Here is a 21,393-nt window from a genome sequence, read left to right on the forward strand (position 1 = left end):
GGGCGGGGGCGGTTGCCGCGTTGGCAGGGGAAGGGGCTGAGGGGGCGGTTGGTCATGGGCTGCCCCAGGCTTCGGGGCCAGACGAGCAGGCAGAGCCCTCAAGGGGCGGCTGTGACTTCCGCAGCCAGGTTGCAGTGTTTCCCTAGGGTACGGCAGGGGTCTTTAAAAAATTTATGTCCACCCCCCGCGGGTTTGGCTACGGTGTTACGGTTGTTTCAAAAGAAGGATGGACTCATGTCTTTGTGTGCTTAATCCTAGTTTAGAGCTGTGTATCTCACTTGGTTTCTGTCCAGTGTGCATCAGTGAGAAGTAACCCAACAGGCTGTGCTGCACGTCTTGTCTTGCCTGATCTTTGGCCACAAATTGTGAAATTGTGCTCGCTGGCCTTGGGCAATAGAGGTTTCCAGTTTTTCTTTATACAAAGGTGCTGTGTAGGGATTGTGCAGACAGGGAAAAGTCACTCCTTGTGGAATTAAAGAGGAAGAGACTTTGGTTCTAAAACTCCTGATCTGTTTAAACTTTTCGAAGCCATTTTTGCTTCCCTTCCTAGCATTTGGCTTGCATGCTAACAAAGAACAGGCTTCCTAAAGCATATTGTGTTGAGTAGAGTTTGAAATTCAAAGCAGTGGTGATGTTGACCTCATTCTGATTTTGTTTGGTTGTTTTTAGGAAATCAGTCACGATACTAAGAAATTCCGATTTGGGCTACCTTCACAAGATCATATATTAGGATTACCTGTAGGTAAGTACTGGAAACACTTCATTACAAGTATTTCTGTTTTTAGGATTTATAACTGTACTCATGGTTCTTGGACTTCTGGCTGTTTGGGAATTTAATGCTCAGCAAAGCAAGGAGTTAAAAGCTGCATGTGAATACTGCTGTGTCAGAGAGAAGTGTCAGATTTCCCAGAGGGTTGTATTTTTGATCTTTTGTGTGTGCTTTGTTCTGCTTGTGTTAAATTGTGTGGTGTAGTTTAGAACAAGAACAGTGAAACTGAACTGAGTCTGATGAAATTCACCACCGGTCAGAATATAGGCAAGAATATGGTATCTGTCAAAGCTTTTTCATATTTCTTATTCCATCTGGTGCCCTCAGTTTATTGTCAACTGCCCTCGTGCTTTTGATGAATACAGTCACACTGGTAGATGAGAAAGAGAACAATCTTCTTCTGCCTGGGAAGCTATTCTGTGCAGAACAAGGGGGAAAATAGAACTACTGTATATAGAAAATGCTGAAATATTCAGAGCCTTTTCTGTGCATGCACTTAGCTTTGATTTACATACATATGTGTACAACTTTGTCTTGCTTTCTGTAGCATGAAGTTCATTTCAGACTGGACTTGGCACAGGCTTCTTTCCTGTACCTTGCAAAACTGATGGCATTGAACCTTGGACCTTGAATTAATGGTAATCTATACAGGGGAAAGTCTCCCTTTCTGATCTGCAGATGTGGCAGATGTAGCCCTGTTTGTGCTGTACTATGTTTTGCAGTTTTCCTTGCTGTATGACAAGTGTCAGGGTCTTTCCCATTCCGTGCTGTGAGCACATCCTTCTTGCATGCTGCCTGTCAAGGGCATTTCTCCACATTCTCTTCTGGCTTGTATGGGAAAGTGTAATTGAACTGTCCACATCAACTAGACAAATGATAAACGAATTGAGATGTGCCCTGCAGTGCTTGTATTTATCCAAACTTTATTCTTAAGAATTTAGGAATAAGACCCTGAAACTGCATGGGCCAGATTACTTCCTGGGAGATTCCTGCCTTCTGCTTTTAACCAAGATCATTTTGCTAAAAATGAAGTGTTTTCTGCCAGCAGTGTTCCTGCTTTTTGTTTTTCCATATAACTCTCTAGATTAGTGCTGTCTGGCTGAGGAGACTACTCTTGGCAGTTCTTTCAATCAGCAGAAAGAAACAGGTGCCTTTAGGGTCTGCCTCTTGGAGCATTCAGTTGGGCAAAGGGCTCTCTGTGGACAGTGGCATCCACTGCTGTGGAAGCGGCAGCGTTACGGAGGCAGGAGTTATGGAGAAGGAATATGGCCCAAGGCTTTGTTCTTGATGTCTTGGTGTAGAATCTCTGGGAAGTTTGCTCTGTGAGCTTGCTGCTATAAAACCGTAATACTTCTTTCTTTGTGAACTGGTGCATCCTTACTTTCACTTTGTTAATGAACATGAGAACAGCAGAACTCAAAATATAGCCAGCACTTGAGAATGAGAAACAAACTTTCTATATCTATATATCTATTTCCTACTTTCCTAGTATCTTATCCTTGATTCTGTAACGTACCAGTTCTCCTCAGTTACCCTGTGCTCCAGAAACTCTTACTAACAAAAGAGACTAGATGTTTTATACAGCATTTTATATGGTAAAGATTTTCTCCATCATTGCTTGTGTTTAACGGGTTACAATACCTGCTTTTCTTTCTTGCCTTGTCCTCCAGGCCCAAGAAAAGTTTGAAACCGGGGATGAAAAAATAAATAATCAGATTGTAATTCTTTCTCCCTAGGCCAGCACGTTTACCTTTCTGCAAAAATCAATGGTAATCTGGTGATTCGAGCCTATACCCCAGTTTCCAGTGACGAGACAAAAGGTTATGTTGATTTAATTATAAAGGTAAATTTTGTTTCCTTTAATATAGATAAATTGCTAACTGGAAAGAAGGAAAGTACTTCATTTTAGCGAAATGTAGAGTTTATTTTGATTGATCTTCTTTTGAATAGGATGACTGCATGGCCAACAACTCATTTCACATTATCCTTGAATAGCAAGTTGTATCCTGTGTATCTGCTGTAGGTCACTGAGAGACAGCAGAGGTAGGGAAGATGGAGAAGGAATCGCTTCCTTGGCAGTACTGCAGGAACTTCCCTAGTATCTTTTATTTGGCAATGCAGGAACAGCAATCCCTCTCCCTCAAGCTGCCTATGCTGCTACTAGTACTTACTGCTAATAGCTGTAAGTAGGAAACAAGTCAATAAGAACTGCTGTCTTTGGTGATACTACAGAGATTGCAGTTATATGTCTGTAAGCATCAGAAGTTGTGCTAATGTGTTTATTAAGACAATAGGATACAGAAGCGAGGGAAATCCTTTAAGCTAGGGAATGCAGGATGATTTGATCTCAGTACTTCTGGATTTTCTAATCCTTTTCTACGATAGAGTTTGTCCTTAGGTAAAAATCTGGGCTTTTTTGCGTGCTCTGTTCTTCATGTTACAAGTATGGTGAATTGTTATTAACTACTTAGCACTTATTTTGTGCTTTGAAAGGTGAAAAAGCTGTCATGTGGCTGAAGTCTCTGGGAAAGTCTTAAAAAGAAAAGATGCAGCAGTGCTATTTTCAGAAGGAGCGATTACAAAAATGGGGTAACATAAGGTTCTTGCTGGAGCGATAGTGAAATGAAGGCACTAGTACATAATCTGCCTGCCACCTATTCCTGTTAGCCTGGCTGTTTGCAGAGAGCGTAGGAACATGCGCATGAAAGTGCATTTTACTTATTTTGGCTGCTTCCTGTTGCAAGGCACAACAGATAAGTGAGAGCAAAGAATTGTCTCAATTTCTTTCTCATATGTTAAATTGTAGAACACAATATTGCAGATCTGAAGTTTGTAATACTATCTGCAGGAAAGCTAGTGGTTGATATCGTACAAATTACTGTTTTTACAGGTCTACCACAAAAATGTGAATCCCAAGTTTCCAGAAGGTGGGAAGATGTCCCAGTACCTAGATGACATGAAGATTGGAGATATCATTGACTTCAGAGGGCCAAATGGGCTCCTTGTCTATAAGGGGGCAGGTACTGTGACATGAAGGTGGGAGAGCAAAAGGGAGGAACTTGTACTGGTTATTTTAAAAAGTGGAAAAGAGAAAATCCACCTTTCCTGGTCTTGACCAAGAGCCCATCAGAGTTGACATGATGGGAAAGCATACTTTGTGTTTACTTTGTGTGAGGAATAGCTGGTTGTTGTCTTACTCTAGGGACCATATAATTAAATCTGAAAAAATCGCTATTGCATTATATTACTGAGAAGGCTGTACTGAAAATAGTACCTCAGCTATACATATGGAGAGAGATGTTCCAGATGCTTCTTAAGCAAGGGAGGTAGTGGCCTAAAATGCCCTCTGAGAATCTCAGCATTGTTACTGAATTACCTGCTGACTGTAAGCCAACTCTATTTCATGATTAAACCAGGTCTGAGTTGACTGGGCGGAAGTAAGTTCAGAGAAGTAATCCTCTTTCAAGATGCAAGTGAAAGATTTTGCTTTGATCTTGATTGAGAGGGACCGTCCACTTAACTCTTACTTCAGGGGGATAAGAGCTCAGCGCTTCTTTGGATCATGAACTTTTATCATGAGTAATATGCTGATGAATCTGTTATATCTCAGAGGAAACGAGTGATGCATGTTTTACAAATATTCCTTTCTGCTCTTCTTTGACTGCTATGAAGAGTAGTAGCTAGGAAAGCTTGTTACTAGTTACAGATCTCTTAAAAGATGATTGGAATATGTCAAGTGCTGTTCATATAAGATACTTTTCATAGGCTTTTCACTTGGCTTGGTCCTTGGAGATTAATTCAATTACAAACTGTCTGGTTTTGTGACAGCTCTGAAGCAATGGTATACCCAGGTGTGGAGCAGAAATTGGCAAGGTCTTCTCATCCAGGGTACTAGAAGGTAGTCACCCAGCTGACTGCGAGTGTCATGGGGATCTCATTAACTGGAAATGAGTTACATTAATAAAGTGCTTGATGATAAAAGTATGCAAGGCTCCAACATACCTCATTCTAATCTTTGCAGGGGTTTTTGCTTGATGTTGGTTTAATACAACTCCATTGAATGTGGACACACACAAATGGCTAGATCCATGGTGTAAGTGAGGATGATGAAGATGGCCTAAGAAACCTGCTTCTCTGTAGTAGGGGCTGTGGTTACCTTTAGCTACCACTAACGTTCACAGTTGCTGAGTTGTGTTCTCGGCAGTGATGTGGGAATCCTTGAGTTTATTATAAATTATGTTGGGCGGTAGGAAAGGAGTAAATCAGTTGTTCAAAGCTAGGATTGGCATTTACAGAGACAAAGAGGTTTCTACTCTTCGTGCTCAATGCTGTGCTGAGTCCATTTAGCATTTCCAGAAGATCTGTCCCAATTAATTGGTAGGCTGTAGTAATTTATTCCTATGGAAGTTGTATCCATGTTTGTTTAGGAGTTAATGTAGCTATAGGTTTTGAATATTTCTTCCAGGTACCTTTCTCATCAAGCCTCATAAGAAGTCTGAAGCAGAGAAAAAGTTTGCAAAGCATCTTGGGATGATAGCTGGAGGAACAGGTAAAACTATTCTCATCATATAGAATGTCTAGAGAACGAAGACGTCTTTATGGATGCGTGTGAGGAGTATCAAACACTGTACTTTTGTAGCAGAGCACTTCCACCTGTATTTCTTTTCGTGAGTGTTTGGTGACACTGAGGCTTTCCAGTGGCTTGAGCTCAGTCCTAGGAATTAGCAACTTCAAAGTCTTAGTCTTGATTTACTGTGTGACATCAGAGGAGTCACTTCATCTCTCTGAGCTTCAGTCTCAATGATAAAAAAAGTTTTAGGAGAATGTCTTGAGGGTTAAATTACTGTATGCGATAGAGAATGCTGAAGAGGAAAGCCCCACATAAAGGTATTGTGGTTTTGTTTTTGTTTTGAAACGATTTGTAATAGTAGAAACCCCCAACCTTTGCATTTGAAGGAAGGCAACATTAATATTGAAACCGCAGCCTTACGAGGGTTGGAAGAAATATCCATTTTTTAACTGCTTTGTTTTTAACAGGAATAACTCCTATGTTGCAGCTGATCCGTCATATCACAAATGATCCTAAGGACTCCACAAAATGTTACCTTCTTTTTGCTAATCAGGTGAGTATACTGCCTCATCTGTTCTCCTTCTTTAATGGCCTACTTTCTCTGCTGGCCTCTGAGCTTTTTAAACTGATGGGACATTGACCCCTGGAGAAAATACTGCTCTGCATGTTTCATACTCATCCATTGTCTTTGGGTTTGTATTTTCACCCAACCATTTATGAGAAAATACTATCTGAGATAGTACATTTAAAAATGATCAGTATAGGGAGGAACAGGAAATGGTTATTATGTAAGTTTTTAATCTACTGTCTTGGGTAAAAATGATTTAAGAAGAAGAAACTGAATAAAAAAAATTAGCCCTAAGGCCCTTTATAGATACTGCGTGGTGCTGTTGTAGTTCCCATGATCTTTTATTTGTTTTGGAGATGGCTCCTCATGGTTTCACTTACACTCCCTAATTCCTATATTAGGGAATAAATAGTGTGAACAGATCCTTATCCCTCTACTCATTTTATTCCTTCACTGATTTCAAGGAAGCAGGATGTTCTGTTAATCTGTTTCTACAGTTAACCTTCATCATGCTGGTACAGGCCTGTATTTGCCAGGGTCAGAGACAAATCCAGCTAATCGTGATTTTAGCCTGGATTAAAAAGTTGTTCAAATTGCCATCCTTAAGACAGTGTTTAGGTGGCTATTAAGTGTCATAGGTTGTTGTTGTTAATCTGAATTTATGGAAGTCTGTAATGATAGTAGCCTACCATGTAAGGTGTGTGTGTGGGGGAATCACTTTTTTGGTTTGAATGAGTTACCATTGCATTTGTCTTGTTGAATGCCAGATAAGCTCACATTACAGGGCATCTTGAGATGGTTTGGAGCTAAACAGCGGCCTCATTTTGCAGACAGAAAAAGATATATTACTGAGAGCTGAGCTAGAAGACATTGCTAAGAGGCATCCTGATCAGTTCACATTTTGGTATACACTGGACAGACCTCCACAAGGTAAGGCTACCGCGACACGCTGGAAATGCCTCTGCTCGTCACAGTACAACAGTCAGAGTTTCACTCTTATCATAGAATCGTAGAACCGTTTAGGTTGCAGAAGACCTTTGAGATCATCGAGTCCAACCGTTAACGTAGCACTGCCAAGTCCACCACTAAACCATGTCCCTAAGTGCCACATCTACACCTCTTTTAAATACCTCCAGAGATGGTGACTCAACCACTGCCCTGGGCAGCCTGTTCCAATGCTTGACAACCCTTTCACTGAAGAAATTTTTCCTAATATCCAATCTAAACCTCCCCTGGTGCAACTTGAGGCCATTTCCTCTCTTGTTCAAGGGGCCATTAGTATAATATCAAGTTGTCTTGTCTTACACTATTTTAAACAACAAAGACACCCCCCAAGCCCTCATAAAAAGTCTTACCACAACATCTGTTTTGAAAAGTGTTCTAAACCAGGTGGGCCTTAGAAAGTATGAACGAATAATTAACTCCTATTGGGCGAGACACATGTTGCTCAGTGGATCTTTTGATGTATTTCAGGATGTGCCAGTTTCTTGGACTTCGCAGCAAAGGTTACAGCTCTGTTTTGGCTATCTCCCGAATCAGGTTATGTTAGCATTTTGTTGACACTGAATTGCTTAATACCTGTAAATAGAACATGCACATCTTTGTTTTGCAGCAGCTCTAGATTAGATTCTGGTAAAACAGAGCTGCCATGTGTATAGATTAAAGCATTAACTATAGGCTGGTGTAGCACTAAATTAGAAATGGAGAGAGAGGTTGAACTCTACTGAATCTCCTTTGAAACTTGGGTATTCGTATTCACTGATGTGGTAAGCGATCTGAGCTTTTATTTAACAGACACAAGAGCCAAACTGAGTCAGATCAAAGTTCTGTACCTGTTGTCAGCACTAGCCATGAGTAGATGGCCAGAGAAGAGTAATCAGCAGGCCTTGATACTCTTCCAGTCTTTAATATTTCTCAGTTCTGAGCCAAATGTGTCTCTACAGATATAGTAACCCTCAGTGGACTACTTCTGTATGAACTTACTGTGTCTCCTTTTGGAGCCTGTGTGAGCTTTTTGGCAGTGTGTTAGTGGTTCCATAGGATTAGCACTTTTGTGTGAAGAATGACTTCCTCTGGTTTGCATTTGCCTCTTAATTCTTATGTTGGAAGAGAGTGTGAATAGGTCTTCACGTTACTAATTTTAGGCACATCTATCAATGACCCCTGCTGCCCCATCTCTTCTATATTGAAGATTGCTGGTCATCCCCATTAGCAGTGATTACGTACCTTTGCTCATCCTTGTTCTCTCAACCTTTTCCAGCTCTGCTATGTCCCTTTTTGAGCTAAGCAGATCAGAACTGAACAGCGGTAGTCAAGATGCAAGCAAACTCTGTATTTTTAATTTGACGTGGTGTTCCCTTTTCCTTTCCTAATACTTCTTAACATTTCATATGCCTTTTGACTGCTGCTGTTTTCATAACCCCACTATCTTGCTCCTGATAAATGAGCTTAAATCATATATTTTTATATGTGAAGGCAGGATTTTTTTTTCCTACTTGGCTCGCTTTAAATGGCAGATGCATTCAATAATATTACTGCTTGAAATAATTTAGCATTTCTTTCCTCATTTTTATTTTTTTTTGCTCTCATCACTTAACTACATGGCAGAACTGTTGTCATCATCAAACTTTGTCACCTCACCACTTGATCTCTTTTCTAGGTTGTTTTTTTTTTTTTTTAACAGGTCTCAGTACGTCTCCCTGCACAACTACCCCTCTCTTCACTGGAAAAGCTGATTTACTCTTCCTGTTTATTCCTACCTGCTGTCTAATTTCTTCTAAATCTATCATTTTTTCACAGACTTTCATGTCTTATCAACCAGGTCCTTGTTATCCACATGCTTGTTGTCCCTATCGAAGGGGACCACTAGGTTTTTGCTCAGTGAGAGATTTAACTCTCTCTTGGCTTGCAGTGACGGTGGCATAACTTTGCTGATTCTTCAGCTACTTTGTGACTACAACACATGCTGTTTAAAAAGGCTTCAGACTGTACAGATATTCAAATTAATAGTTTAATTTCTTTGTTTCAGATTGGAAGTACAGCTCTGGCTTTGTCACTGCAGACATGATTAAAACCCACCTCCCTTCCCCTGGCAGTGAGACACTCATTCTCATGTGTGGGCCACCACCTATGATTCAGTTTGCGTGTCAGCCCAACCTGGACAAACTTGGCTATCCCAAGAGCAGTACATTTTCTTATTGACACTGATGTCATCTGATACCTTTTCGTAAGTACTGCATATTTTCCTACAGGAACAACTGGTATGTAACTGTGCAGTATTTCTTTGGGTGTATGTGTGTTTGTGTTTTTTAATTGCTTAATGTAATTTCTGTGGTTTGTAACTTCATAATTACCTTTGTGTGTTTTAATACTAAGAAGTTGAGAGATCATCTTGAATTGTGTGAAAGTAACTTAGACTAACCTCTTAAGTTAGTATGAAATGTTAAATTAATAGAAAGAAAAATTAAGTGTAATTGGAGAGGTAGGACAGACATAAAACCACTCGTTTGTTAACATGGGTATAAAATTTCAGAGAGGGCTATAGAACTGGACTAGGATTATTTGACTGTGCTCTGTAGGTAATTAATTTATTTAGTGCATCCTGGGGAAGGAAAGTACAAAGAACAGTCTTTTTTTTTTTTAAAATGCTCTTTTACAGTCCTTTACCAGGGACTAAGAAAGAAGTCACAGTATGCTATTGAAAAAGTGAACAGAATTTGGGTAACATGCAAATTGCTTATTACTGTAACAGAAATTCTCATTAATGTGAAATTTTTTCAGGAGGATTACATAACTTCATGCTATCTTCTAACAGCCTTAGCTAAACAATCACTGCCAACTGTATATGGAAGTATTGGGCTACATATACAGACATAACTATCCAGTGATGTTACATCATTTGAATGTCATTCTCTAAGAGTAGTGCTTGCTTTTTTGGCAGTTTCAGAAATTTCCTTTACTTAAGAGAAAACATGGCTTCTTACTTCCTATTGTAAGCTATGCTGAGTCAATCTTAAACTCAGCTCATGCCTCATCTCAGTGTTTTTACCACATAGCATTTAATTCTTAGTCTTCAGTGCCTGAAGTCTTGCATGTTCATTTCCAGGAATTAGTTTATACTACGTTTGTTTTAGGGTCTGACAAATCCCTGAGCCAGAAGACTTGGTTCTTCAGATGCTAATGAATATGTTTACTAAATATTCTTATTCATCTAAAGCAAAACCAAAGGAATCGACTAGTTAAAAATTGACATAGGGGTTTTATACTTCATCAGTTACATTTGTAGCAACAATGCAAAGACAGATACAGAGATTCAGACTGTGATTCTGTCCCTGGTGAGAGATCAACCACATGTATTTGTTAGAATCATTCCACAGTCAGCAAGAGATGGAGAAACATTCAGAATTTATTCGTAACAGTCCAAAAATAAGCATTTATGCCTGTGTTATGCTAATTAGGATTTCTCTCTCTTTCTCTCTCTCTCTCTATAAAAAAAACCACAATAATTTTATAGAATGACTATTCACAGCCAAGTTAGCACAACAACACACTGAGTTATAAATACATCATTGAAATCTGAAAATCTGCTTGGAATATCCCAGCGATATTAAGGCTGCCTCTGTTGGAGCAGCTTATCTTATTTGTAGTGCTGTAATAAGTCTGCTGGTTAATTAACCTGACAAAGTATTTCAAATGCCCATAGTGCATGATCTGGTCACTAGTGTTGATTGATTGCATTGCCAGATTAGAGATGTACTTGACTGGTACGTTTCATACCTTTTATTAAGCATTTTTAGTTTGCTGATGTGTAGACTGACTTCTCATTCCTTTGGATTTTCCATTATCATTTCATTGTTCAGTGATTGAAAAAAATTTGCCTTGGTTTTACCATTTTGGACTATAAAATCATGTGTTTAGCTTCTAAAATCTGACCATACAGTGCAGGGTCTATCATGAGAGGCTCACGGAGTGAGGATAGAATAAGGTCACCTTTAAAAAGTGCCACTGATAGCTCTTGAAGAGCCCTTGCTGCATACTGTGGACAGTACCTGAGATTTCCCCTTTATTTGGGAGGGTTGTGGCTGGGAGTGACCTGCCCCCAGGCTATATTAATATGTAAACCAACACCCTGCAGCCAGCAAGGAGAGAGTAATACAAACCATCCATAATACATACTAAGTCTTTTCTTTACAACTGAGCAGATTTCCTTTCTGGCATTTCTCTGTTTACTAAGATATCTTGTTAATACCTTATTAATTCACGAGAGGCACATGTCAAAAGATGCCACAAGTAATTGCTGCTCTAAAGGAGACACTTTCACTCTTGAACAGCCCCTCAGGTAAGTAGTGAGAGGCCATATTTCCCTCTGTTACAGTGCTGCAGTCCTGCCTAGCTCAGTAGAATAGCAACACATCTGTTTTGTCAGGTGTTCTAAAGAAACAAAAATTTGTTTTATTATGGTACTTGCCTGATGCTCCTTAGTCACATTTTACACATCACAGAGCAGTAATGTTTGTCTCCTATTGCTGAATAAAGTATTCTATGAAAATCTATCTGTAGCTGGAATGAAAAGAGAACTGAAAGTGAACAGCAATATTGTTTACAAGATCACCAGTTCCCATGCAAACGTGACAAGAGTATTTCTACTGCAATCTCCAGTTCTCAGGGCTGTTTGCAGGCACATGTTTAGTTAGGTGTAACTCCGGAAACAAAATAGGCTTATTACAGGCATCCCTGTCTCCCTGAGAGCCTGTACTATGTTTCAGACCAACCAGGCACAGGGCTTAAAAAACTTTGTCTGAACCATTTTCACTGTTCAGAAGGCTTATGAGCATCCTGATGCTTGCACATGTGTGTCAGTACTAGCAATTTTAGACAAAATGGCGGTATACAGATAGAGCCCATTCAATAGTTCTAGTTAGAGAAGTGTCATTTAAAACCAAACAATGGATCATGCTGGAAATTCTGTTGCGCTTACCCTACAGAGTATGGCGAACACCATTCTTAAAAGTTACATTTTACATTAGTTAAGTGTTGTGATTGCTCCTTGATCGTGAACATCTTAGTGCACATGTAAAAATCACACAATAAAAAAAAAATCACTTTAAATGAAGCACCAGCTTTTGAGTCCATCAGTTTTTCTGGTAGTCTCAAAGTTACATTTCCTGCTGTGGTTGTTCAGCATCTTTTTGAGTTAGGTGAAGTTTTGTGAACATGCCATCTTGATTGTCATTCTCCTGATAAAAGCAAGGGCTTGGTGGATAGTTTTATGTCCCATTCTTGCCATTCTACACTGCACGCACTTAGATAAAAAGAGGGCAGGACATGTGCTAATGAAAGGGATGAGAGATTAAAATCCTTTTATGGGAAGCAGTCTCTGGCAAGACTCCAGTAGTTGTTTGGGTCCATTACCGCTGCACTCACCAGCATCCCTCTGAATTTCTAGGTGGCTCTGATTAGTCCACATGGTACAATAGAGTATTAGTAATTCCTGCATTACAAGTTAATTACAAAAATAAAAAAAATACAAAAGATCTTTCATATAATAGTACATAAACATACCATGTAAAAGACAACTGAATATAAGGGTAAAATACGTTGCCAGTCTTGGCTTTCCAGACTCTGGATATGCATACCACTTTTCTCTCAACACCTATTTCACATTACGAAATATGGAAAATAGCATGGAAGAGAGTTACCTGTAATATGCTGCTACATTGACAAATTAAATGCTATGTGGTAAGTCCCATTGGCAGAAAAGAGGTAAAGCTTTTCTGCACCACAGCATAAAGCTTCTCCTAGCCACCGCTCTGGGCAGGCATGAGGTATTAGTGTTCTTGGTCATGTTGAAACATCATCTCCAGTCTTCAAAGGTAGGTGTTAAAAATCTGCTGTCATTCAGCATTTCATCTTGGCTTAACATCGTCTGAAAAAATAAGATGTGAACAAGTAAGCATATTCAGTTAGAGGCCTATAGTCAAAGAAATCCAACTGTAATAAGATCAGATTCACAACAGAGGGAGTTAGAGCCACATAAAATTAAAAGGAATTTCTTGAATGCAGCTTTAAATAAACTATTATTTGCTTGAGGAAATTCTCACAGAGATTGCGTGTGTGGCATGTGACTCAACTATGTTATGTAATTCTTCATTATACCTTTCAGTCAACTTTTCTTTTTTTTTTTTTTTTTCCTTTTAATTAGCTGCTATGGAGTCAGGAATTAATACAGTGATTTTTTTGTTTTGTTTTGTTTTCCATGGAGTTTTAGCTCATGTAAATTTTCAAGTCTGTACGTCTTTGCTAGACTTTGCTGTGACTGAGGCATTTGATGGTGGTTACTTGCAAAATCTTTGAATAATTGTTTTCATTTAAGGGGATGAATATCTGTCATCGGGTCAAAGAGACAGAGTTCATGAAAACTTAAAATAGGCCTAAATTAAATTTAATTTCTAATGCGATTTAAAAGCAGGGATTTTTTGGACCGTGAATGTGCCGTCAGGCTATAAAGAGGCATTTAACAAGAATAATGACTCACATACTCCTAACTACCTCCAGTAACTTTCACTGAATTCTAGCAGAATACATTTGTGACTTTAAAACAAGAGTGAAATTACTACTTACCGTAAGATGGCTTATGCCTTGAGAAAGAGCCCCTATTTGCATTACTGTTCCTTCTGAATGTTCCATCTGTAAAAGTATTCAGGAACTAGTTCAAATCAGACAGCATGTGCAATTTTATTCACTCTACATGCATCTTTGGGAGGTTATCTGTGCCTGGACAAATGAAGTTGTGATAGGTTTAAAAGCTCTGATTTCTGCACATTAACAAAAATGCCTCCATGCTATAAGGTATGTGAAAACACATTTAATGATAGGAAGAATGAACCCTGATTAAGGAAGATTGATTCTATGAAACTTGAGCTGTACTGTAATTCACACAAGAAAAGAAAAAGCTTAACCGATATTATCAGTGAAGAGTAATATTTTCCAGATGGTGTAACACTTCTGGTAGTCTTCTTCCACAGGCAAGTGGTAAGAGTCCTTCATGATACAGTCCTACCTATTCTTATACAAAAAGGTTATCAGTTCTAGGGCATTGAGATTTCACTGCATGACCACATGCTCAGAAGTCATGCTTAATTGGAAGACCATGCTCCTAGAGAAAAATCCCAGTATTTTTGTAACACTTGAACAACTGCATAGTGTAAGCTATTGGCTCAAAGTTAATGCATTCACTTGCAACTCTTTTAACTGTGCAAGTGGACATCCATACTAAATTATAGTCAGGATTTGGTATTGTCCCTACTTGGGAACAGCACTTTATTTTGCTAAGGTGTAGATTGAAAAAGACAATTGTTAGATAATGAACACAAATGAGATGTTAGATGCAGTAAACCATGCAAATGAAGAAAATATTTTCACAGTTAGTCTTTTCAATTTTGTGACCATTCTCTTACTAGGCTTACAGTGTTTTTACCTCACTTAAGGTCACTGAAGATAGGACAGTTTACCCCAGCTGCCTCTGTCTGGGTCTTGTGTGTTGCCAAAGTTCACACAAGCCTCCAGGAGCTCCATTTTTCAGGGTTTACATCCCTTTACACAACAGCAAAGTTGAATAAAATTTGATGGTTTTTAGTCTTCATCATTTGTCTGTATGATGTCAAGACAGTTTCATTCACAAGTTCACTACTACATAACAAAAGTGAATTATTTAAGTATTGGTTTATTAATGATTTTGTTCGTTACTGATGCATTGTTTTCACATATACTGTCTAAGCATAACTACTCACCATGGTACATAATGAAAGAAAAATTCAGTTGGATTCTTTGATTAACGTCTGTTAAAAATATACAATCCAGTTGTACTTTCATATATAACTTGATAGCTTTGTACAAATTAGTCCAAATAAATTTATTACATTAAAAACCACCCATAAAGATAATGAAAAAAGTCACGTGCCATACTCAGATTATGAGAGCTAGAAGTACAAAAGTCTTGTGTTTACTGTAACCTCCACCTTAATTGTCAAAATACATCAATCTTCGTAGTGTAAAGGTGTTATATTCCTGAAAAAGGGCTTGAAGATGGATGAGTTTATTATTATGTTGATTAAAAAAATTAACCTGACATTCTTAGTATAGAACTCTTTCCAGTGTCCATAGCTAATACTTTCTCAATGAGTTCATGCGGATGTAGCAAATACTTTGTTATATGCTAACATTTGGTTATTTGCAAGCTTTGGAATGCATGGAGAAGATGAGATGAGAATGGCATCAGTCTGTCTGTCCCACCTGATCCAGCTCCCTATCAGTGAATGGACTAAGTCCTTTGTATGCACCATAGTTTTTCTGGGTACCGTTCGTAGCAGCTGGGTTTGTATCCATAGGACAAATGTAGTCTGTTGATTCATCAAATTTCTTTTTTCTTAAGTTTCCAAAATGTGAAAATCCAAGTTTCTTTGGCTAAAATAAGAAGACAAGTTTTAAATAAGAAAAATAAGGTTGTCCTTTAAACATTCAAAATCCTCTCCGTTTTGATTTACTGCTATACCCTAGTCCTTAAGGTTACATAGATTCTGAACTAAATAAATTTAATTGGGAGTTACAGTTGATTTTAAATACATTTAGGTAGTACTGCTTCTAATAAAAGACAGAAGGGATTGCATGCTTATTTCAGAAGCTGATTTAAACAGATGATATAACAGGAAAATGTAACACTCCTCCTAGAACTGACCTCTCCCTGTCCACATTTGTCCCTTATTTTCTTTATAAAGCAGGGGAGAGGGAGTCTGAAATTCTGAAATACCTCCTTTTTGAAAGCAGTACATACCCGAACTTTGGCAGTGGTGGTCAGAGGTGTGTATGCTGTTGACTCTGTTATTTCTCTTTTTTCTTGTTGTGTCTCTGGTCCAATTAATACGTTAAAATTGGTTGTTAGGTGGCGTCGCAGTAGGGTCTTTTGAGGTGGAATATTCAGCAGCATTGCCAGTGTGTCACCATTGAAGCGAGGCTCGAGAATCTATTAAAAAATGGCAGAATACTTACTTTTTTAATCTGGTTAAATATTTGTAATAGTAAATTATTACTTACGTAAGTGCTTATCAGAAGGATTTCTCATTCTTACTAAGCTATCTATCTACATTAGACCTTTTATAACTCACGATATGATATTCACTAGGGTTTGAAGGGAAATACATGAAAATAGGCACTAAGAAATGCTGAGTATGATCAGGCAAATACATTTATCATCAAACCTTACAGTTGTTTGGATTGAACAAATTTGTTTTCAGAATTTTCTGCTCTACTTTGAGAGAGTATAAACTTTAATCTTAGCACAATTTTTCCTATTTCATTTCTGAATCATGGTATTTCAGAACTCTGACTTTACTAAGCTGCAAATAGTTCTGAGTGTTTTGAATTAAAAAAATGTCCTGATTGCTGGCAAGACTGCTGTGAGTGCAGGACAGTTATTTACTGTGGCTCAGAATTCTGTTAAAACTACTCAAAGAAACACTCAAGTGATGCCTTATCAATAAGTAACTTTCCCACAGTACAATTTGTTCGGGGTTTGGTTTTTTTTTTTGATGTGCTGCTGTTAAACACTCATGCACAGCTCAGCTTTGATTATAAAAAATGTTTTAGCAGTTTCTTTTTAATTTTAATTTTCCTTTGTAAAATTAAGATGTATGGATCAGATACAGAGGCTCTTGAGAAGGTCTGATCATGCTGTCATATTGCAGATGTATTTGTTTTCTCCTGCTTGACAAACACCAGATAAAAGATGTTTTATATTACAGTCTGTCAATTTTTATTAGACATATAGTAAAACGTTAAAATGAATTCTTACAATCAGGCCACCATGCACTCCGCTTCCTCGAAGGTTTGGTGCATATTCTGCCAGATCGACTGATCTGAGCCATTCCATCACTCTGTGATTGGACCACTGAACTACTTCAGAAGGCGAGACATTATTCTGTTAAAGCAACCAGAAAAGATAATGACAATATAGCCTGCATTGTCACTGCATGTTCACAGTATGTATCCTCAGTTCATTAGAAACATCATTCCTCCTCTTCCTCAAAGAGCAGTATTTTTTCCCTGATTCTAAGGTATTGTTTCTGTTCAAGGCCTCTTTCAAACATCCTCTGATGAGATGGCAGGCATAGTTTAGTACAGATGAAACCCCATATATTGCATCAAGTAGTATAACAACAAGAGATTACAGATGCTGGGTGTAAAAAGGGAAGCATTTTGAGAACAGTGTTGTTATCAGTCTTTAAGCTATGCTGACCGGGAAAGGCAAAAACCTTGCAGTCTTTGAGAGCCAAAAATTAGGACAGGCAAGAAAAAAACATTCAAATTATTCTCTCGGAAGTTGAATTAACTTCTTTAAGCAAATAATTTCTAAAGGGAAGTGCATGAAATTCAACTAATAAGTGGTTCAAGCACTTAAGGAGTGAGTAGATTTTTATTATGGTTGAGTACGTGTAACATTCCAGAGTGGAAAGCAGCATATCTACTGCTTTAGACACAATTTCCTAGTAGCAGTGATTGTATTGTATCGTTGTACACTGCTAACTTTCTATCCCCTTTGGCTGGAATCAGGTAATTAGTGCTTGTTTAAATTAAATTACTTAAACATTCTTTTACCTCCTCAACTGGTCTCCTGCGTAGACAGTGGGGGTTAAAACTGTTGACATGCAGCACATGAATGGCACATTTAATACTCAGATGATGCAGCTGACTGGTGACTTTCAGAAAAAGAAGGTCATTCTGTAAAGGAGAGAGCATTTTAAGTGCCATAGAATACATACCAAAACAGTTACTTTCCCCAAGAAGAAAGATTTTAAGCTTGCTATGTAGTTCTATGTAAAGCACAGTAACTATGGTTTAGGTAAAACAAAAGTTTATATTTTAAAGAGGGTTTTTTAGGGTCGGGGTTTTGGGTTTGTTTGGTTGTTGTGGGGTTTTTTTTGTTTGGGTTTTTGTTGTTGTTGTTTTGTTTTTTGGTTTTTTTTTTTTTTTAAACATTGCACCATAGCAAGACCTTGCTAAAAACTGAAGGCAAGCTTGTAGCCTATTGAGTAAAATCCAGGCTCATGAATAATTTTAAAATATTTGGACTCTTCCTGATCTGGCTAAGATCCTGTTGTGGGTAGGATCACTGCAGCTAGCAACACACCATAGAACAGCAGGGACCATGCTCCTATATAACAAAGGCTGCAGCGTAGACAAGGCTGTACTTTTGATAACAGCTAAATTAGGCATTTTTTTTCATAGCACAGTTAACCAAAAAACCCCGCAAAACTTACTTATCCAAACCTGGGCAGGGAAACTGTAAAAAACCCACAGTGGCATGTGTAGGCCATGGTTTGCTGATAGTGTGGTCTAAGCTGTACAAATTACTGGATTTGCTGCTTATCTTTACATTACTGAATATTGACGCTAACCTGGTGTGGAGAACAACACGCTCCAGAAGCTGCATGCGAAATAGGTCATTTTACCTGTTGTGGTGTGCTATACAATATTGCTATACAATATTGCAAGAAAGACTTTGCAGAAGTTAGCTATAACATATCCTATGACTTATTTTATGTACCTTAGGAATAGTAATCGTGCACTAGACAACTCAAATGAGTTACTACCGGCAACTATTTCTGTCTTGCAAAAAATTTTTAACTGCTCACATTCAAAGGAAACTTGTAAAATTCACTGCTCATTCTGAAGTTAAATTTGGTTAAACTGAGGAAAAAGGATTTTAGCTTACCACAGTTAGGTACTGCAACATTCTCCCATCAACTCTGGATTCATGAAACTGGTCTTTGTACTGAGGTAAACCAATATCATCAAGCCATCCTGCAGATACAAGAACAGTAGTGTACCCAAATCCAGATCAGTGAGAATGAAGCCCTTCTCCCCTTCTTGTCTGGGCTGGCTTCTTCTGAGAAGCTCGTTCTACCTATTCACCTTCCCAAAGGACAGTCTCTTACCAGAAGCATAGAAGCAATTCCCACGAAACAGCTTTGTCCACGACACCCCTGTGATATTTTACGTACAGTGTGTGACTGAGCACATACTTTCTGCAGCATAATGTAGCTCTTGCTAGATTGAACCCCCCACCCCTATTTACTTCCCTGCAATCTGAATGGACAGGAATTCCCCTTGGAAAATCATACTGCATAGCTGTATATTTGGATGTCAAAAACAACATAAAAATCCTCATTCTGTGGAAAATCTTACTATGTTGAAACTTAGTGCTCTTAAAAAGATGTTTGGTAACTGCTTAAACATATATCAGGCAGCGCAGCCATAGGGGTGGGGGAAATTCCTTTCCAAACAATTCCATGACAGTTCAATCACTTACGTGTCACCCAGATATGATCAAGTTGTGCAGACTTCTCATCTTGTTTTCCATTTATTGATTTAATGGCCAAAACTAATTTCTTCCTGTGTAGTGGATGCTTTATTCCCATTTCCTGCAACAATAACCATTAATAAATAGTTTGCCTTGCCTATGGCTCTTTTCATCTCATTAGGTATCTACAAAAATGGGTACTACATATTTCAGAAAGGTAGAACTGCCAGTTGTTTGAAGTGGCCTAGTTGTACAGAATCAACATGTATGGTTGCTTGAAAGAAACAGATTATTACCTTTTCCATGTCCTGAGGTGTTGCAGTTAACAAAGTATGGCCTGAAGTCACCCACTGCCGTGCAAAAATGATGTACTGACCGAGACCAAAGTCCTCAAGCCAGTTGCAAACTCTTTCAGTGCTCCACTGAGCAAACGGAGCATTGTAGTCACTGAAAAGTACAAGAAATGTTTTAAATTCTTAAAGGAAAGGAATTCTGGTTATTATCAGAAAGCTCATCATGTGCCAGAGGCAGTACTACAGCGTATGTTTTAGAGTGCTTTGTTCTGTGCAATAATAAAAGCTAACAGCCATTCATTCTTGCAGTATATGCCATGGTACTAATGTCCTGTTAATTTGACTGCCCAGCCTCAACTCATGAACAGTTGTGGTGGGGGGGCGGGCGGAGAATAAGAATTTCCCATTTTCTGTTTGAAAAGAGGAAAAAGGGAATTGCTGAATCCTCATCACTTTGCAGATATTCCCACACGAGATGATGACAAGATTTCTCATTCTTTAGCAAGGTAAAATTTTTGACACTCCAAACAAACAGCTAGTGCTGCAACCTGCAGTTGAAGGAGTGCAGATAGATGAGCTATTCAGCATACGTTTCCTACCAGAGAAATTCTTCCCAGTTGTTGTGGAATTCCACATGTAATGAACTGTATTGGGAAAAACGTATTTCACAAGAGGAGGGTTTGGCTATTCAGCACATTTAACAATACCGCATAATATGCTGTGCAAGGTAAAGAAGGAACCATTACCTTTTCTGGCCTTTGGTTTCCTTTGATCTGGATAACCGAGGTCCAGCTGTTGCACGGAGACCACCTCTTCGAAACTCTGCCAAACCCAGATCATCTGCAGGGAAGTTACCTGACTGAGTTCTTCTTATTCTTTCAAGACAAGAGTGCCAAGATAGTACTGTTAGCTTGCAACAGGAAACATTTGTTTCATATGGAAACTATAATGACAACTAGAAGCTGTATTAATCTTCCTGTAAACCACAAACATCTAATTCAAGTGGTAGCTGAAGAAGTTCCAGGCAAACGCTGTCTAGACCTAACTCTGAGGAAAGAAAAAAAAACTCTCCAGAGCAGGCAGAACCCTTCCACCTAAGTAATGATCCACACTGGAGGGCAGACTTCTAAGTATCTGCTGTCCTGAAGCAGATAAAGCAAACACAGTAAAACTCAGTCCCCCTGCTTTTTGTTTCTTCTATTTTCTCTCATTTTTTACCTGATGGCTTCTGTAATGAACAAGTTGCTATCATTTAATTTTTTGTAGCTAATGAAACTGTTGGCATTCTAAATCATTAGCATTATAAGACAGCAGAGGGTATTATTTCTTCCAACAGCATGATGCTGAACACTACCATCCATTTTTCTACACCCATGTGTACGTAGAGACACACCCATACAATCACAGAGCTGCTTTCTTTCTCTCCTTTTCCTGAATTTTACTTTATTCTTGCTGTAGGTTTTGTAGCTTTTGCTAAGAACTGGATTCATTCTCAGCCAAAATGCTTGGACAGGGAACTAAAAAAAATAAAAAAAAAAAAAAAAATCTTACTTTCCCCAGATTCTCTTGATCCCTTTTGGACTCTTTCTGTTTTCTGGAGACAATGGAGATTGTGGACCTGAATCCGTTCCCGAAGAAAGAGGTGAAAGGTCATCTGAGACTACTGTACCATCCACATTCTCTGTTTCTCCTGGGTTAAGAACAGTATTATAATCACGTTGTATACTAATTATTAACAAAGTTTTTATCTGGGACACTAATGTTTAAATACAGAACATAATAAAAAAGTAAAGACATCTACAAAATCGTTCTTGTATTCAAAAAACCATGCTCAGAAGG

At 38.5% G+C, this 21,393-nt stretch overlaps 2 protein-coding genes across 2 annotated transcripts in view; one reads left to right on the forward strand and one right to left on the reverse strand.

Moving 5' to 3' along the window:
• Positions 1–669: 669 nt before the first annotated feature.
• LOC104070625 (NADH-cytochrome b5 reductase 2) lies at positions 670–21,264 on the forward strand (the record flags this gene model as incomplete). The annotated part of the gene is made up of 8 exons (XM_009574881.1): positions 670–742; positions 2,506–2,612; positions 3,660–3,789; positions 5,235–5,318; positions 5,807–5,892; positions 6,738–6,837; positions 8,936–9,137; positions 21,155–21,264. Coding segments are annotated over 7 exons (753 nt in total), but the record flags the coding sequence as incomplete, so codon positions are not given.
• The window catches only part of PPFIBP2 (PTPRF interacting protein, binding protein 2 (liprin beta 2)), a 57,931-nt gene continuing 49,298 nt past the window's right edge, over positions 12,761–21,393 (reverse strand). Inside the window, exons 20-30 of the mRNA XM_009574882.1 lie at positions 21,106–21,244; positions 20,301–20,429; positions 19,558–19,708; positions 19,271–19,382; positions 18,674–18,762; positions 17,557–17,679; positions 16,754–16,879; positions 15,737–15,925; positions 15,199–15,369; positions 13,528–13,593; positions 12,761–12,832 (exon numbers count right to left, since the gene is read on the reverse strand). Coding sequence (XP_009573177.1) covers positions 12,761–12,832; positions 13,528–13,593; positions 15,199–15,369; positions 15,737–15,925; positions 16,754–16,879; positions 17,557–17,679; positions 18,674–18,762; positions 19,271–19,382; positions 19,558–19,708; positions 20,301–20,429; positions 21,106–21,244 — 1,367 coding nt within the window. The remainder of the gene's footprint in view (positions 12,833–13,527; positions 13,594–15,198; positions 15,370–15,736; positions 15,926–16,753; positions 16,880–17,556; positions 17,680–18,673; positions 18,763–19,270; positions 19,383–19,557; positions 19,709–20,300; positions 20,430–21,105; positions 21,245–21,393) is intronic.

The sequence above is a fragment of the Fulmarus glacialis genome, unplaced genomic scaffold (genome assembly GCF_000690835.1).
Source record: "Fulmarus glacialis isolate BGI_N327 unplaced genomic scaffold, ASM69083v1 scaffold31203, whole genome shotgun sequence".
Lineage (NCBI taxonomy): Eukaryota > Metazoa > Chordata > Aves > Procellariiformes > Procellariidae > Fulmarus > Fulmarus glacialis.